We start from the raw sequence: 16871 nt of genomic DNA on the forward strand, positions 1-16871 counted from the left end.
GGGGGGTGGGCAGGGAAGAAAGTGTGAAACAATGAATGAATGGAAATCCAAAGTCTCTGTTAACTTTTATTAAAATAAATAAATAAAAATATATGCTGGAATGTCAGCCTTGGGTCAGTCTGACTCTGACTCGACAGTACATAACAACACCAAAACAGAAGGTAGAGGGATCAGGCAGGGTTTCACTCTTTTGTACTATGAATCCAAGACGCTCAACACCACCAAACTACAGCAAAAGAGGTAACAGCAGTAACAGCACTCACCTTCTGGGTGGCTTCTTTATGATGTGATGAGCTTATAGAACTATCTTAACGTCATACACCTTAGAGCAGAGAAACTCAAGAAACTCCAGCATAATGTTTTATTATATGGATAAGAAGATACACAAAAGAAATAGTAAATTAAGAGAATGATCTTTCTTATTTCCACAAAGTTAGATTTTTTTGTCTTTTGGTCATTTGTTTTATTTTTAACTCTTAGTCATTTGCATGAATTGTGAAAGCACTGATAGTTTTCCAGGTCATATCTGGACCCTGTCCTCCATGGGGTCCTTGTGCATCTACCCATCTTGTTGGGTATGTTCAGAATGTAAGGCCCTGACTGCCCTTTATTTCAGCTGTTTCTCAGAGTTCTGTTATAACAAGCAATCTTGAAAGATAATGTTCTCAAGACAAAGATTAAGGTTTCTACTACTTCCTATATTTGTTGCCATAAAGTTGATTCTGAAGGCTATGCTGTCAGTATAGCAGTTACAATGAGATACTCCAAAATACCTTTCAAAGAATGACATTATCATGAAAACATAACAGAGCAGAACTGTCCTAGAGGGTTTCCAAGGTTTCAAATGTTTTCAGAAATAGACTGCCACATCTTGCTTCCATTAAGCAGCTGCGGGGTTTGACCAACTGTAAAAAGAGCAAGCGCCACATGGAGATGGCCATATCTGACTGTTGCCAACTTCACAACACTGAACTGTCCCTGTCCATAGCATCAATGACACAAAACCAATTTCCATGAGGTCAGCTATGTCTCCCACACTCCTGTACCTCTTTCTACTCATCTCAACATCAATCTTACTGTTTTGTTGGATTAAAAAATCTGATGTAATAGCTCACAGATCACACAGAACCATGTAGGGGAAGTCAAGAGGTTATAATCCAGATTAATAACAGAATACAGTCAAGACAGCTCCCATATTGTGCATTGTGCACAAAGGCACTTCATCCCCGAGCCTTGTGAATATAGACCAATGTTTCCAAATTCTTAGTCCTGCCAATATTAACTCCCCACCCTTATCTGTCCAACAAAGTTCTCCAATCTGTCCATATTGGTTTCTTGCCCCAGTTATCCAACAAAATTATCAGTCCTGCCAATATTGGCTCTCCTCTCCCAATATCCCATCTCACATCAGGTCTCCAGTTTGGTCTCAGGTGTTGCTGCAGAAGGTGTAGCTGGTGCAGGAAGTAAATCCTACATTATCTTGCTGTCTCTTCAATGGTGCCAAAAGATCTGTCTCTGCAGCTAAAGCTGTTCCATTTATTGGCAAGACTAGCCAATCCCTTAGTAGATTGTTGAGACTGGCCAATTCCCTTGTGAAATAATAGAGAACCATTACTCTTGTGGATAGGCTAATATGCCTCACCCATCTACAATTCAAAGTCAAATAATGGCTGGAAAACTCATATTAAAAAATAAACCCGATACCAACCTTCTGGTTAGTAGTCAAGCATTGAACCATTATGCCACCAGGCTTCCACATTAATTGTTCTTAAAAAAGTAGATTTTCTATGTTCATTGTTCCTATCCTGGAATACAACTCATTGTGTATGCAACATCTGTGCTTCTTCACAGCATCACCAAGAATAAGATGGGGCTAAGAGAGCCCTAAACAAGGGAAACTCAACAATAGGCCACTTGTTAAAGTATTCAGTAGATAATCCACATTCTCCACCATCTACAGACATCTTGTATCTCTGACGGTTGGAACGACTAAAAAAAAAAATAACCTCATTTCCCATTTTTAGATTAGTTCTACTTTTTCACTTTATTACTACATTACAGTATATAATTTTTACATAGTTATTTTCAGCTCCAATTATTCCCTTAGATCTGAAAGGATAATTACAGTATCAAAAAGTCTGAAAGTGTTACGATTTTTTAAAGTTTTTCAAAACAGAAAAGTAGTTTTACAACTTGATTTATAAGTAGCAACTGAGTATTTTATTCAAGTGGTTGGGGAGACTTCATCTTCTAGCTCTAACTCATCAGCTTGTGAGGTTGGGTCTGAGTCAGTTAACTGCACCAGTGGACAGTGGATCAGAATGAGAGGAAATTGTGTGGTCTGACCTGTGGGATAAATCAGAGACTGGAAAGACAGGTTAACATGATAATGTTAAATCATCCTGACATAAGACAGTCACTCCTGTAGTTGGTACTATAAAGATGCTCAGGAGGTATGCAGACAAGCCAGGAAGCAAGTGGGAATTTCTAGCCGCGCCTCTAAAAGACAGATAGGGCAATATCTACAGCTGAACAGAAGTCTATGCTGTCAGTATAGCAGTTTCAGTGAGGTTCTCCAAAATACCTAGAAATAATAGAACAATTCCCTTCAAAGGGTTACATTCTCATCAAAACATAATGGAGCAGAAGCATACAAAGAATAGTTCTCAGGTTGGCAAAACTGAACATATGAAAACCATCCCAACAAAAGGAGTTGGCCAGCCAGAGAATTTCAGATAAGCAGTCACAGTAGCTAATGTTGGTTGTGTTCATTTCAAGTAACAGGTCTCTAAGCAAATAATTTGAGAGGTTTAGTCGTAGTGGCAAGGTTATGCCTGGTGTGGAAGTGAATACATATTTCTATTCTAGTCATATTATTAAATATTTAACTAATCTTACCCATCTTGTCCTGATGCTTGGAAGGGTGGAGGGTTGGTGAAGGAGAGGAAGACCCTTGACCAGGTGAATTGGCATAGTGACTGCTGCAATGGGCTCTAGTGTCAGGAAGTGTGAAGATGGCACAGGATAAAATGGAGTTCAGATCTGTTGTTCATAGGGTCCCTGTGCGATGTATTCAACTCAATGGCACCTAACAACAACAATAACAAAAACAACAACATGTAGTAGAGATAATTATAGACTGTATGGTTCAGTTCTCACACAATCATTTCTCCTAGTAAGATTGAATACGAACATCAGAATTTTATAACTCAGTTATTTGTACTTTATACCTATTCTCACGAGCTCTGGTGGCTCTAAGGCTTGCTGTTTGAATTCACCAATCTCTTCCTATGCCATTTACAGTCTTTGAATAACCAACAGAGAGAGGGTCAGCTATGAATCGCTTCTGACTTGACAGCACTTAGCAACAACAACAACCACCACCTACTCTCAACATGCTAATGAGGTGGAAATTTGAGTCTGCAAAGTAGAGGTTCTGACCCATGACCACAGTGATTTTTTTATATTTTATTTTTTAATAATTTTTATGAACATTTACAGAGAATTTGGATTTCCATTCATTCATTGCTGCACTTCTCTCCCCCCCCGTCCTCCCTCCCACTCCAGTTTGCTCCTCTCTTCAAAAGTAAAAGAAACACTCCCTCCCTGGGACACAATCCCCCCGCACCCCTCCCACCGCCCCAAGTACATTCCACTATGCAACCTTAATTGTGGACTCTTGTGATAACCATAATACCCTATCATACATCGCTTTTAAATTATTCACTCCCTCGTCTGTTTCAGTGCAGTATACACAATTTATCCAGTTTTTCTCAGTCTTACCCCCACCCCGATATCAGTCCCATTTTACAGCAGTGGCACCATGCAATATTTGTCCTTTTGCAACTGAGATATTTCACTCAGCATAATGTCCTCCAGGCTCACCCATTTTGAATAATATTTCATGAGTTCCTTGTTTTTCAATGCAGCATAGTATTCCATTGTGTGACTATACCACAGCTTCTCTATACATTCGTTTGTTGCTGGGCACCTGGGTTGTTTCCAACTCCTTGCTATTGTGAACAGAGCTGCGATAAACATGGGTGTGCATATATCTGCTTGGATGTCAGTTATGGTCTCTTTGGGATATATTCCCAGTAGTGGAATTGCTGGGTCAAATGGTATCTCTGTTTGCAACTTTTTGAGAAAGCACCATACCGCCTTCCACAGTGGTTGCACCATTTTACATTCCCACCAACAGTGAATAAGGGTTCCAGTTTCTCCACAACCTCGCCAGCATTTGTTGCTTGCTGTTCTGTTAAATTTTGCTATTCTGACTGGGGTGAGATGATATCTCATAGTTGTTTTGATTTGCATCTCTCTTAGAGCTAGGGATTTTGAACATTTCTTCATGTGCTTGTTGGCCATCTGAATGTCTTCTTTGGTGAAGTGTCTATTCATATCCTCTGCCCATTTTTGTATTGGATATTTACCTTTATCTCATTGTGGTGCTCAAGTATTTTATAAATTCTATATATAAGTCCCTTATCTGACATGTCATTACCAAACACTTTTCCCCAGTCTGTGGCTTCCCTTTTTACCCTGTTGGAGAAGTTTTTGGATGTGCATAGGGATTTGATTCTTAGAAGGTCCCATTCATCTATTTTATCTTCTCCTGGTTGTAGAGACCACAGTGATTTTTGAAAGCACAAAGGCCATCCTGAAAACCAGTCTTAGACTACATCAAGGCCAATGCCATAACGTACTTCACAAAAAACAAAACTCTGGGGAGCTCTGGTGGCCTAGTGGCAAGAAGCTGCACTGAAATACCAGAGGAGCACGGTTTGCATCCACCAGATGCTATGCCGGGAAAGGAGGGACAATCTCCTCCTGTACCAGTCAGATCTGATTTGACGGTACACGCACACGCACAAATAATAAAATAAAAAAAAATTTTAAAAAAAACAACAAAACTCTATAGTATACTTTGGTGACTAGTGACTACGGTCTTTAAAAGCATGTAAACAGCTGTCTAAGATGCATCTGTTTGTATTTCCCAGAAGAGTAAAGGGGGAGAAAATATTTTTTTAAAATCATGGCTCTGTTTTCTTTTTTAAAAAAATATAATTTTTATTATACTAGTTTATTTACAAAATTTGAATACATTATTTTCCAGAACAGATTCTCCCAATTTCCGTCACCCATCCACCTATTGAATTGTATGACTTCATGATTAATTCCTCCTCCAGCTGCACATCTTCATCCCTCAGAAAAATTTTAAAAAACATAGACACAGTTAATCCTGAAGTCTACTAGACCACACAAATGCCTCCACTGCCCTGAGACCAGCAAAATTAGGTGATGCCCTGCTATCACTGTTGACTGCCCTAAAAGAGATCACAGTAGAGCCCAGGCAGAGCTGGGGGTTGGGGGGAGGATGTGGAATGTAGGACAAAATAAAAATTTAAAAAATTACCAGGCTTGCTGGTGGAAACCTTAAGACTAAGGTCTTTAGTCATCCTTTGATCCTGGAATTAAACTCACACCCATGGCTCAACTTTGAGCAAAGCAAAATTTAAAAGATTAAAGGTGAACATTAACACCAACAAAGTACTCACTCTTTGGCAAGCAAGTAAACAATATCAATAAAACGTTTGCCCAGGGAGGAAGCTTGCAAGGCAGAAAGGGATAGGACAGAAGAATGAAAAGATGAATGGAAACTAGAATCATATGAAGAAAGTGTGAAGAGTAGCACTGTTACAATGCAGAGATTGTCACTAACATCAAAAGCCGAAATGTGTATGGAGTGAATGGAAAATCAATTTCTCTGTGAACTTTCTCTCAAAGCCCAATAAAAAGTTTAAGGGGGTGGGGAAACTATCCTGAAGCTCCTGGGCAGTTTATCATCTGACCAATCAACTCTCCCTAAATGCATGCCCACTGCACTGCTTGGTGTATAGTAGGCTTTCTTCTTAAAGTTCTTTAAACAGATGTCTCAGTGTCTGAACATTCCCGTGTAGGACAGCCCAGTTGCTTAATATGATATTTTTTTATTGCAAAGAGTTAATTGGGTTCAGATACTCAAAAAGAGTCACCTGAGCGACCTTCAGTGGCAGCTGCACAATAACCAGGGAGGTGTGCAAGGAGGAGGTGGTCCTGCGAAGCAGAGTTCTTCAGACTGGAAGAAATTATGACCTAGTGGATCACAAAAACTTTACAAGTGGCACAAGCATGACTAGATTGAAGGGATTTGTTTTTCCCAGATTCTCAATTTCCATATGTGCTTTCCAAAAACTGACCTCTAAGGATAGAAGAGTCAGCCTGTTCAGTTCTCTCACATTCCAACCTCAACTTCCCATCTCTCAGTACACACACAAAAAAATTCACCCTCCCCTCCAGCCCCAATCTAACTGTGCTTAGCTTAGGGTGTAAGATCTGCAGGGTGCCAAAAGAAAAGAAAACCTATTCCATACTTTAAAGTCAAAGGAGGAAGGAATCATATGTAAGTCTTATGACAAAAATGAAAAGAACCCCTTTGAGAAATATTGAAAATCTTGTTGTCATGATTCATGTAAGAGAAGAAGGCTTGATGCCTCACCTATCTATATAGGATAATTGTCGCAAAGACCAGTATTAATATGATTATTTGAATTGAAAAATGAGAAACATTTTTCAATAGAAATTCACTTGATTTGATGGGTTAGTTTAACAATGAAGACTGACTTTGCTACTAATCTTTGACAGATGCTTTTCATAAGTCAAGCATGTTAAACCTAACAGCTCCAGGATATTAAGAAAACTATATTCAGGGAGATCTGGTGGCCTAGTGGCAAGAAGCTGTGCTGCAATCCTGAAGATGCGTGGTTTGAATCCACCACTTTCTCCACTGGAGAAGGAGGTTGGGCAATCTCCTCCTGTGCCAGTCGGATCTGATTCGACGGTACACAGCAACTAAAATTAATAATATATTCAAAGCATGTGAAAAGAACTTTATCAAAACAATAATGTCTTAGTGAAAGTGTGTTGGAATTAAATAAAGATTTTTACTTTCCCAATTTTTTCTAAATTATCAAGTCAAACATGGTGCCTCTAAGTTAAAAGATAGATGATATACAATTATTGGATAAGCCATTGCAAAGCCTTTTTAAAATAATATCATTCCAGAATTGAGAACTTGAATGACACTTATGATTGAGTAACATATCTTTTGCCAGTTGAGTGGTTTCCAAGTCTTTGTTTTCAACAAAACTGAAGAAGAACCTAATTAAGTTGTCAGCTAATAGAGATCACTGAAAGTATTTTTAATGATAGATCACTATATAGTTTTCATCATGTAACTCACCCATATTCAAAGAATTAGTTGACATTCCTATAATGAAATTTCTTTTTTTCCATCTAATTTATGCAAACTAGATTTCTCAGAGCTTGTCTGTAAAAGTGAAAATTAAGAAGAAAATTAATGCTCAATCCAATCCTAGTTTAGCAATAAGTATATTCACACAAACTCAGCTCCCACATGAGGTCATTAAGAGATGCCTTTTCAAGAATATTTTGCTTTATATGTTTACCAATCATCTATCAATATTTTAATTAATACATGTTGCACAAAAATAAATCTTTAAAAATAAACTAATACATGGTGCTCTAATCAACTGTGGGCTAGCAAAACTATAACAATAACTAACTCCAGAATAAAATGAACACTTAGAGCCCTGTGGTCACAGAAAATAATTTTTTTAAATCAATTTCAAGTTACATGTAGACTTGTCTTGCTGTCTCAAGGTGCTTGTGCATGACTACAGAACCCTCCAGAGGAACCCACTGACCATCTGAGAAAAGTATGTACCAAAGCCCCAAGCAGCATGATCAATAAAGCATAATGCATATCAGGAATAATTGTATGAAAAAGCTGAATGAAAATATGACAGCTTGGAGAAGAATAGGAGCTCTGGTGGCATAGCTTGTAGGGAGTTATGCTGTAAATCTAAAGCAAAGAGTCTCTACAGTCCAAATCCACCAGCAGATCATTGGGAGAAAGATGGACAATCATAAACCTAATAGGCTGAGTGCTAATTACAGTCTCTGAAATCCAATGGAAAGTCAAGGGTGAGTCAGTTCTGACTTGATAACAGTGAAGAAGTTTTCTCATAAAAATGAATTTACAAAATTTCTAAATGTTAAAGGAAACCTTCACTCGGTATTCTTTTTTAGTAATTGTATGTACCTTTCAGATTGCTCAGAAGTCTTGATTCACTTGATACATTTAAAAGCCTAATGTTAGGTTAAACAATGTCACTGTGAATAACCAGAAATCATATCCTTCTTATTTAAATTTAGGATCAAAACCTTCAGATAGCAACTTAAAAGTATAAGAGGAGATATTATATAGCTTTTCTAAGATAGAAGAGTATAAAATCTATTGCCCTGGAGTAAGAAATGGTGCCTTAATCCCAGCTCCACAGTGGATGGGTCCAGGAGGATGGCAGAGGCTGGTAGCCAAACATGCACAAAAGACAGGAAAGCACGAGTGTCAGGCTGTGTAGACAAGAGTATCAAGCTAACTCCAAACCGTCCCCTCTCACAGAGCCCTCATAAACCCCCACAGGGTTTGCCCTCCCAGCTTCACAGTGGAATATCCCTGAAGAGACAGAGGAGGAACCCAGAGAAAGTCCCTTAAGTACCAAAGAGGTGAACTCCTCCATTAAAAGGTGTCAACAAGCATTCTGTTCCAGAACCATGAGTCACCATTGAACTGCTGGCACGCCCAAGCTCAGACTTGGTAACAGAGAACTTGCTGCCTCAAAGTGACTCAGCATAACTGCTTGGGACACTTTGGAGGGGCTGCAGCCCACTGGACATCCAGAAGACAGTATGTCTCCAAGTCTCATTTAACAATCAGAATCAGTAGCAGTGACAGCAGCCTCAGGTCAGTTAGATTTTGGAGACATGTATGTCTGGCCTTTTCCTAACACAGAAGACTTTGTCCCATTAGAAAATGAACCTTTAGAGGAGACTCTAGGGATCAGAGGTGTAGAGAACTGTGAATACAGCCATTGCAATCCTCATTTGAAAGTTACTACCCCACCCTTAGATCTGTATTTTGACAGGAAGGGGATTAGAGCAAGGGATGTTTTAAGTAAAAGGGAATTATCACACACACACACACACACACACACACACACACACACACACACAGGGACCTATTTGCTGATCCATTGATAATTGGTACATTCAGAGACAATAATGTGCAGCATAAAGGAAACCCCTTCAGATTCTCTCTTGCCTTCTTGTTGTTAAGCTAAACTATTTAACCGGCCCCTTTCCTTCTTGGGTTGCCTCTTTCTTCTCCTTTCAAATGAACCCTCCAAGTGGGAATAGTGAGAAGACTGCCTTTCCTGTGGAGCTGACCTCAGGAGTCCTGGCTTCCAGAGTCTGCTCCACCTTATACTAGTGTTCTGAAGCACAGAATCTCTGAATCCCAGCTTCCCTGTGTCTGCCTGCCCTGTCTACCTCTTTGGCAATGTTTTGAGACTCAGGTGAAGTAGGCATATCTTTACATTGTGACCCATCATAGACCCTGAAGAACCCATCCATAGCAAACCTCCACAGCTTTTACGGCCAGCTAGGCAACTTGATCTCCTTGTCCCTTCACCTTCTTCATCCCTCCTATCAGCTGCACTGCCCCCTTTCTGCCCACCCCAGACTGGCAGAACTGAACAGAGGATGTTCACACCTTCTCCCTAAACCTGAGTATATTTCTGTCAGTGTTGGAAGCAAAAGAAAAATCCACCTCCCCTGGAGACCAAGTATCCAGGGTGTCTCTCTCTCTCTCTCTCTCTCTCTGTTTCTCTCTCTCTCTCTCTCTCACACACACACACACACACACACACACACTGCTACAGCCCAGTCTGCACTGGAGATACAGGAGAAAATAAGTTAGCACAGCCTTGGTTTAGAAGGTGGGTTGCTTAACTTGAGGACCAAACTTGCATAATATTATTCTATCACTTGAGAGACTTTGTTTAGAATTTTAATTAAAAAACACAATACACCCACAGCACAGGCAATGAGCAGGCCAATCCATCCGGCCCAGAACATAAATAGTCCCTCCCTAAGCTGGGCTTGCAGCAGCACGCTGTATCTGAGCTGGAAAGCAAAGGGCCAGGCATCCAGCGCCGACTGAAGAGACCACTGGCAGGATGGCTCCAGGTATGGCTGCCTCCCTCCATGCCCCTTGGCTCTGGAGGCAGACTCAATCCTTGAAGAAAGGGTTACTATGTGAGGGGAGGGACTGCAGGGTGCATTATGTAATGTTTTAGACTTATTTTGCCTAAGGTCAAACAGCTAGTAAAGAACAAAAGGTGGAATTTGAATTCAAATTTAATTCTAAGGGAAGCTGCTCTAGTTCCTCTTCAGGCAGAAAGGAAGACTCAGGAGCTGGGAGGTTAGAAAGGGATGTCAGATAGGCAATGAAAGTTGTAAGGGTGGGAGGTAGTGGGAGTTGTGTAGGGTGAGGGGTAGTAAGTTGGATAGTAAGCGGATGAGCTGGTGGAGGCCAGTGGCGTCTAGGAGAGGCATGGGTGGTGCATCCTGATACAGGGAAGGAGGTTTCTTCCAAACCTCTCACAGCTTTTGTTTGGTCCATCACTGTACTCTTGTGTCCTCAGATAAAATGTTAGCTGTGCACTTTGACAAGCCAGGAGGACCAGGAAACCTTTACCTAAAGGAGGTGGACACACCGAGACCAGGACAGGGCGAAGTCCTGCTTAAGGTGGTGGCCAGCGCCCTGAACAGGGCCGACTTGCTTCAGGTACCCACTGCAGCAGGGGTCGGGTCCCAGAACCTAACTGCCTGAGGAGGTAGAGCTGCTTGATGAGGAATTGACGCTCTTCCAGGTCTGACGGTGACTGCTTGAAGCTCGAAACAGGCTGGGCGTTTGGTTTGGCTTCTCAGTGTCTGTGTCAGACTCTGGAGAGTTTGCAGTGTTTACAACTCATGTCCCAAATGGGCCACAGACTTCTCCTTTCACAACCCCATCCTTGAAGGTTGTGCAGGGGAGTTTACATATAAACCAGCAACAAAGAAACTGCAGTTTCTTTAGTGCCCATTGTGTGCCTAGCACTGGACTAAGCAAATCCTTTAATTTTAAATTTCTTTAATTCTCATAATCACCCAGGATGGGTATTTTTGTTTCCATTTCACTGATGATAGAATTCTTTTATGAAAATATTAATTCCCAGTAACCTCTTCAAGTCCAGAAATCTGGGCTTTATTTTCAACATCCTACCTCCCTTTCCCCCTCAACCCTGGTACCACTTCATGAACATACGTTGATTCTGTCTCTGTAACAAATCCTGAGTTCATCTGCTTCTCCCCATAACTCAAGTCAGATTCACTTCCTACCCTGACTCCTGCAGCAACCCCTCTGGTTCATTGTGCACGCAACAGCCAGGGCGATCTACAAAGTTCTTTTGCACCTGGGAAAAAATCTAAATTTCCTCCTCAGCTGACAAAGGCCTGCTGCTGTAATCGCTGATACGTCTTCATCTCAGCTGAAGCCACGCTCTCTCTGTCACTGCTTTCCACCCACTCACTCCATGCTTTCTCCTGCCTTTGCACTGTCTTGCCTTCGTCCTGATATGCTCACCAGCCATTCTTTGCACTACTGGCTCCTTCTCCACTGTTATGTCTCATCTTAAATTGCACCTCCTCAGGAAGTTTGCTGACTATGCAACAACCTTTTGTTACTATTCTCAGAATTTGCTCCGCTGTGTATTGTTACATGCATTTGCTTTCTTATTTAAAGTTTGTCTTCTCCCACTAGATTATAACCTCCATCAGAACAGGAATTTTTTCCCCCTGGCACACTGTACACCTGCAGTAAATACTTGTGGTGCAGAATATGTGACAGAGGCAGAACGGGAGCCTAAATTTGTTTGGCACCAAAGTCCTGACAGCCACTGTTGGGAAGGAGTGCATTGATCTGCACATTAAACAAATGCTTTTAAGCCAGTGTGGTGTCAGAGGCCTTAACCTTGGTCTTATCCTTTATTCGGACCTTCTTCTGAATCACGTCTTGGGGTCTGTCAAGGAACAATTCTGTGAAACCACCGAGCAGGGACTGAACTCATTCCCCTGCCAGATCTGTGAGCTCCAGAGCCCGGCCCACTTCCCTCCTATCTCACCGTCCCCCAGTAGGAGTGGATCAGAGAGCAGTTTGCAGCATATTGTCCTTACAACATCTAGTTTTCAGGCTTTTTAGATCCTACACTAGCCGTTCTAATGAAACTTTGAGCTCAAGGCAGTAGAAATATGACCTGAGGTGGCTGGAGTATCCCCTCAGCAGCTCTAACTTAACAACCCACAAAACCATTAGTTCCCAGACCATATGACAGCCTTAAGCTCTGACATCAACAGCCTGACTGAGAGGCTGACTGGGGAGCTGGATGGGTTTGTTCTGGACAGGCTACGCTGAGTAACTTTCTCTGAAAAGATCCTGTGGAATAGGTGTTTATGGAATGAAAGCTATTTGAGTAATCCTTTGGCAAAACCATGTACATTTTCTCCCATTCCAGGGGAAAAAACCCCAAACAAACCCCAAATTAACCTTCATGCAAACTTCTCTCTCCAGCAACAAGAAAGGCTGCCATGTGTCTACTTTCCTTTCTGCAGAGACAAGGCCAGTATGCCCCACCTCCAGGGGCCAGCAGCATTTTGGGACTTGAGGCATCTGGACATGTGGCTGAGCTGGGACCCGGCTGCCAGGGGCACTGGAAGCCTGGAGATGCAGCAATGGCTCTGTTGCCTGGTGGGGGCCAGGCTCAGTATGTCACTGTCCCTGAAGGACTCCTCATGCCCATCCCGGCAGGGCTGTCGCTGCCCCAGGCTGCAGCCATCCCAGAGGCCTGGCTCACAGCCTTCCAACTGCTGCACTGTGTGGGTGAGGATGCACCCCACTCCCTAATCCCCTCCTACCACACCTGCCACCAAAAACTAATGCAGAACTCAACCCAGCCTTCCAACTGACCCAACCCTTACTTCTGAGCCCCTCACTGAGACTTAGTACATCAAACTATAAACTCAATGATGCTCAGACCCATCCCCTGTGGAGACTACTACAAACAGAGCTTTTATGACTAATGGGAGGCAGAACGAGTTCTCAGAGCAGTTTCCAGTTCCTCGCTATCTGATGAGAACTGACCTTTGCCTCTGCCTGGCTCCCTCACAGCCAGTGAAGGAGACATCCAAGTCGCATTCGTCATATGCAACAAGGGGTCAGAAACACCCAGATAATTGTTCCTGCATCTGCCTCTGCCCCAGGAGCCCCCCTCAGAACAGTGCTGATACTCTATCCATTTCAATCCATTTGCTACATTAATCCTGCAGAAGCACAGCTCTAATCAAGGCTGCCTCTGCTCTAAAACCTTTAATGGTTCCTCCTTCATCCAGTGCGACCCAGGCCCTACCCAACCCGACCTCCAGCATTATCTCTCATCCTGAGATGGTTTGTTGTTGTGCTGTTGTTGTTGTTGTTATGTGCCGTCGAGTCGCGTGTGACTCATAGCGACCCTATGTACAACAGCCCTAAACTCTGCTCTGTCCTGTGCCAATCGCGCTGTCTCTGACACTCCCATCCCAATTATCCCAGTCACTGAATCAATCCACTTCATAGAGGGCCTTCCCCTCCTGTGCTGTCCCTCCACCCTACCAAGCATGATGTCTTTCTCCAAGGACCGGTATCTCCTCACAACATGTCCAAAGTATGTTAGACGGAGCCTCAGAATCCTTGCCTCCAAGGAGCCACCCAGTTTGACCCTTTCCAGGATAAATCTGTTTGTTTCCCTATCAGTCCATGGTACTCTCAATACTCTTCTCCAGCACCACAGCTCAAAGGCATCAATTCTTCTATCCTCCTTGGTCATTGTCCAACTCTCTGATGCATACATAACAAGTGATTGCGAAGACCATGGCCTGTATCAGACGCACCTTAGTCTCCAGAGAGACACCATTGCTCTTCAGTACTTTGGAGAGGTCCCTAACATGATAGTTTATGTTTCCAAAATCACCCTTACACCTGCCCACCCTTCCACCTGCACCTGCCCAGCATCCTCTAACTTGGATCATTGCCCCAGGAAGTGTACAAAAGGGCGAGACAGTGCTCATCCACGCGGGCACAGGAGGTGTGGGCACGGCTGCCATTCAGCTGACCAGGCTGTTCAAAGCCATCCCGCTGGTGACCACGAGCTCCAAGGAGAACATTCAAAGGGCCCAGAAGCTGGGTGCTGCAGCTGGGTTTGACTATAAGACAGAAGACTTCTCTGAGGGGGCCCTGAAAGCCACCGAGGGTACGTATGGATGTGTCTATGTGGGTCTACGGGTTTGAAGGAAGCCCAAGTGACACAGTGTGTAAAGTGCTGGGCTACTAACTGAAAGGTGGGCTGTCAGAGTCCACCAGCCTCTTTGAGGAAGAAAGATGGGCTGTGTCTCCCGGTGAAGATTTACAGTTTCAGAAAGCAGGTGGAGGGTCACTATGAGTCCGAACCATCTCGACAGCAGTGAATTTTAGGCATGTGTTGGAAGGAGAGTTCAAGCCAATCCTTTCTGTTCAGCTTCAACTCATCGGCTTTCATTCTGTTTCCTCCTCTATCATAAACTTTCCCGTCTCCTTCCTCTTTATTAGTTCTCTATTGTTGCATAACATGGCTTTGCTTGAAACAACAAATATTTATTCTCTCACAATTTCTGTAGGTCAGGAAGAGCATAACTAGGCCTTCCAGTTCAAGGTCTCTCACCCACAGCAATTATGGCATCAGGCAAGGCTGCAGTCACCCGAAGGCTCAGCTGGAGGAGAAGCTGCTTCAGAGCTCACCCTTTTGGTTGCCAGCAGGCGTCAGACCCTCGCCTGGTTCAGGGCCGCAGGCATCAGCTTCCTGTCATGTGAACCTCTTCATAGGGTGGTTTGCAACATGGCCCCTGGCTTCTCTCAAAGCAAGCCAACAATAGGAAGGGAAGGCACCTAAGATAGGACAGGCCACTGGCTTTTTGAAAGCTCTGGTGGTGCAGTCTGTATGCAGTTGTGCTGCTTAACCCAAAGCAGGGCCTCTCTGACTGTTTGACTCCACCAGTGGCTCTGAGGTAGAAATATGGGGGGGAATCTGCTATCTGGAGCCTCCCAAAAATCTAGAGGTTCAGCTATGAGTTGGTTATCACTCAATAACTAAGAAAGAGTGATTTTTTTTTATTTAATCTTGGAAGTAGCATTCCATTACTTCCACCATATTCCATTTCTTAGAAATGAGATTATAAATTCAGCCCACAGTCTAAGGTATAAATGCAGAAGGTGGAGCTCATTAAAGGGCTCATCACATGCTCTATCTCCTTGTTATTTCTAATTCTCTCCTCTTTCTCCTTCCAAATCCTTTCTGCTGTACCTTTCAAAAATCCTAGAGATGGTATAACTACCCAGGTTGAAAGAAAAATTAATTCGAAATTATGAACCAAGGGAGAGAGGTAGGAAAAAATACGCCAGTTGTAAGGTTAGTAGCATAACTGTAGTCACGTATTATGTATGATTCTAAGCTACTTGGCTGCCCCAGACAAAAAGAGATGGAAACCGGGAGAGGAAGGATAGAGCAGACAAGAATTATTATCAATTATATCCCAAGAAAAGGAGAAGCATTCCAATCTCTCAGAATAGAAAAATTACATTCTTTCCAGAGGAAGTACTCAAGACCTGGTCAGTCTGCATTCAGCCACTGTGTTATACATGTCCTGAAGCTGAAGGTTTTCTAGAAGCCGGAGCATTTCTTCCCTGATTCTCTGGGACCCCTAAGTGTACCCAATCTCTCTGGGAGTGCCTTTGCTTCCCACTGCCCTTGTATTATTCTCCTGAAGCATGGGAGAGCTGACAAATCTAGATCCAGGGATGAAGAGTTTAAAATTTTAGCCTCACCATGATAACAAAACCATTTCTGCCTCTTACTGATGCTTCCTTCTTTAAGGCGTGGGAGTCAATGTGATCCTGGACTGCATTGGCGGCTCTTACTGGGAGAAGAACCTCCACTGTTTGGCTCAAGATGGCCGATGGGTTCTCTATGGCCTCATGGGAGGAGCAGAGGTCAACGGTCCTCTGCTGTCCAAGCTGTTGTGTAAGCGAGGAAGTCTGCGGGCCAGTCTACTAAGGTCCAGGGACAAGAAGGTAGGTTATGGATAAGGGCAAATGTGAACAAGTTCTAGGCACTCGTATTATGATCACACGGCCCAGGCCCATCTTAGTTTGTGATACAATTCCTGTTTATTACCCTTTCCTGTGAGGAGCTCTCATGGTGTGGTGCACTGAGAGTTCACGACTCACTCATAGACTGCAGGTGACCTGCCAACTGCCCTCCTCTGGATGAAACTGTAAGGCCCATCCTGACCCACTCTGATTTAGTCCCTTCATATGCTTTCTACTTCACTCTGACTGGCTCCTTCCCTCTGACGTGTCAGCGATTAGCAATGGGACTTCCGTGTCTTCAGAATACAAGGGTCCCGTGCTCAAGGGGATTGAGATTGGTTGATATTCTTTGCCCCCTCTTGGCTATGCCTGGCCTCTTCCAGCCAGAGCTAGTACTAGGACGAATGAAACAATGATCAGATTTTCCTGTTTGTCATTTGTTTTGTTTTGTTTTGTTTTGTTTTATTTTTTTAATTATACTTTACAGAGACTTTGGGTTTCCATTCATTCATTTTTGCACTTTTCTCCCCTCCCAGCCCTCCCTCCTAGTAGTACACTACCCTCTTGGAAAAGTAAAAGAAAAATTTTTTCATTGTTTTAAAAACCCTCCCCCAGGTCCACTCCACCATGTAGCCTTTGCTCTGGACTCCTGTCATGACAAAAATACCTAATCACATATCCCTTTTAAACAGTTTTCTCCCTCATCTGTTTCAAG

The 16871-nt window shown here is 42.9% G+C and overlaps 1 protein-coding gene across 1 annotated transcript in view; it reads left to right on the top strand.

The window, feature by feature from the left end:
- Window positions 1–10612: 10612 nt before the first annotated feature.
- The window catches only part of TP53I3 (tumor protein p53 inducible protein 3), an 11404-nt gene continuing 5145 nt past the window's right edge, over window positions 10613–16871 (top strand). The window contains exons 1-4 of the mRNA XM_006880630.1: window positions 10613–10750; window positions 12613–12880; window positions 14073–14285; window positions 15942–16138. Of these exons, the coding sequence (XP_006880692.1) occupies window positions 10613–10750; window positions 12613–12880; window positions 14073–14285; window positions 15942–16138 (816 nt within the window). The remainder of the gene's footprint in view (window positions 10751–12612; window positions 12881–14072; window positions 14286–15941; window positions 16139–16871) is intronic.

Source organism: Elephantulus edwardii, unplaced genomic scaffold, assembly GCF_000299155.1.
Source record: "Elephantulus edwardii isolate Elephantulus edwardi_28Jun2011 unplaced genomic scaffold, EleEdw1.0 scaffold00009, whole genome shotgun sequence".
In the NCBI taxonomy this organism is placed as follows: domain Eukaryota; kingdom Metazoa; phylum Chordata; class Mammalia; order Macroscelidea; family Macroscelididae; genus Elephantulus; species Elephantulus edwardii.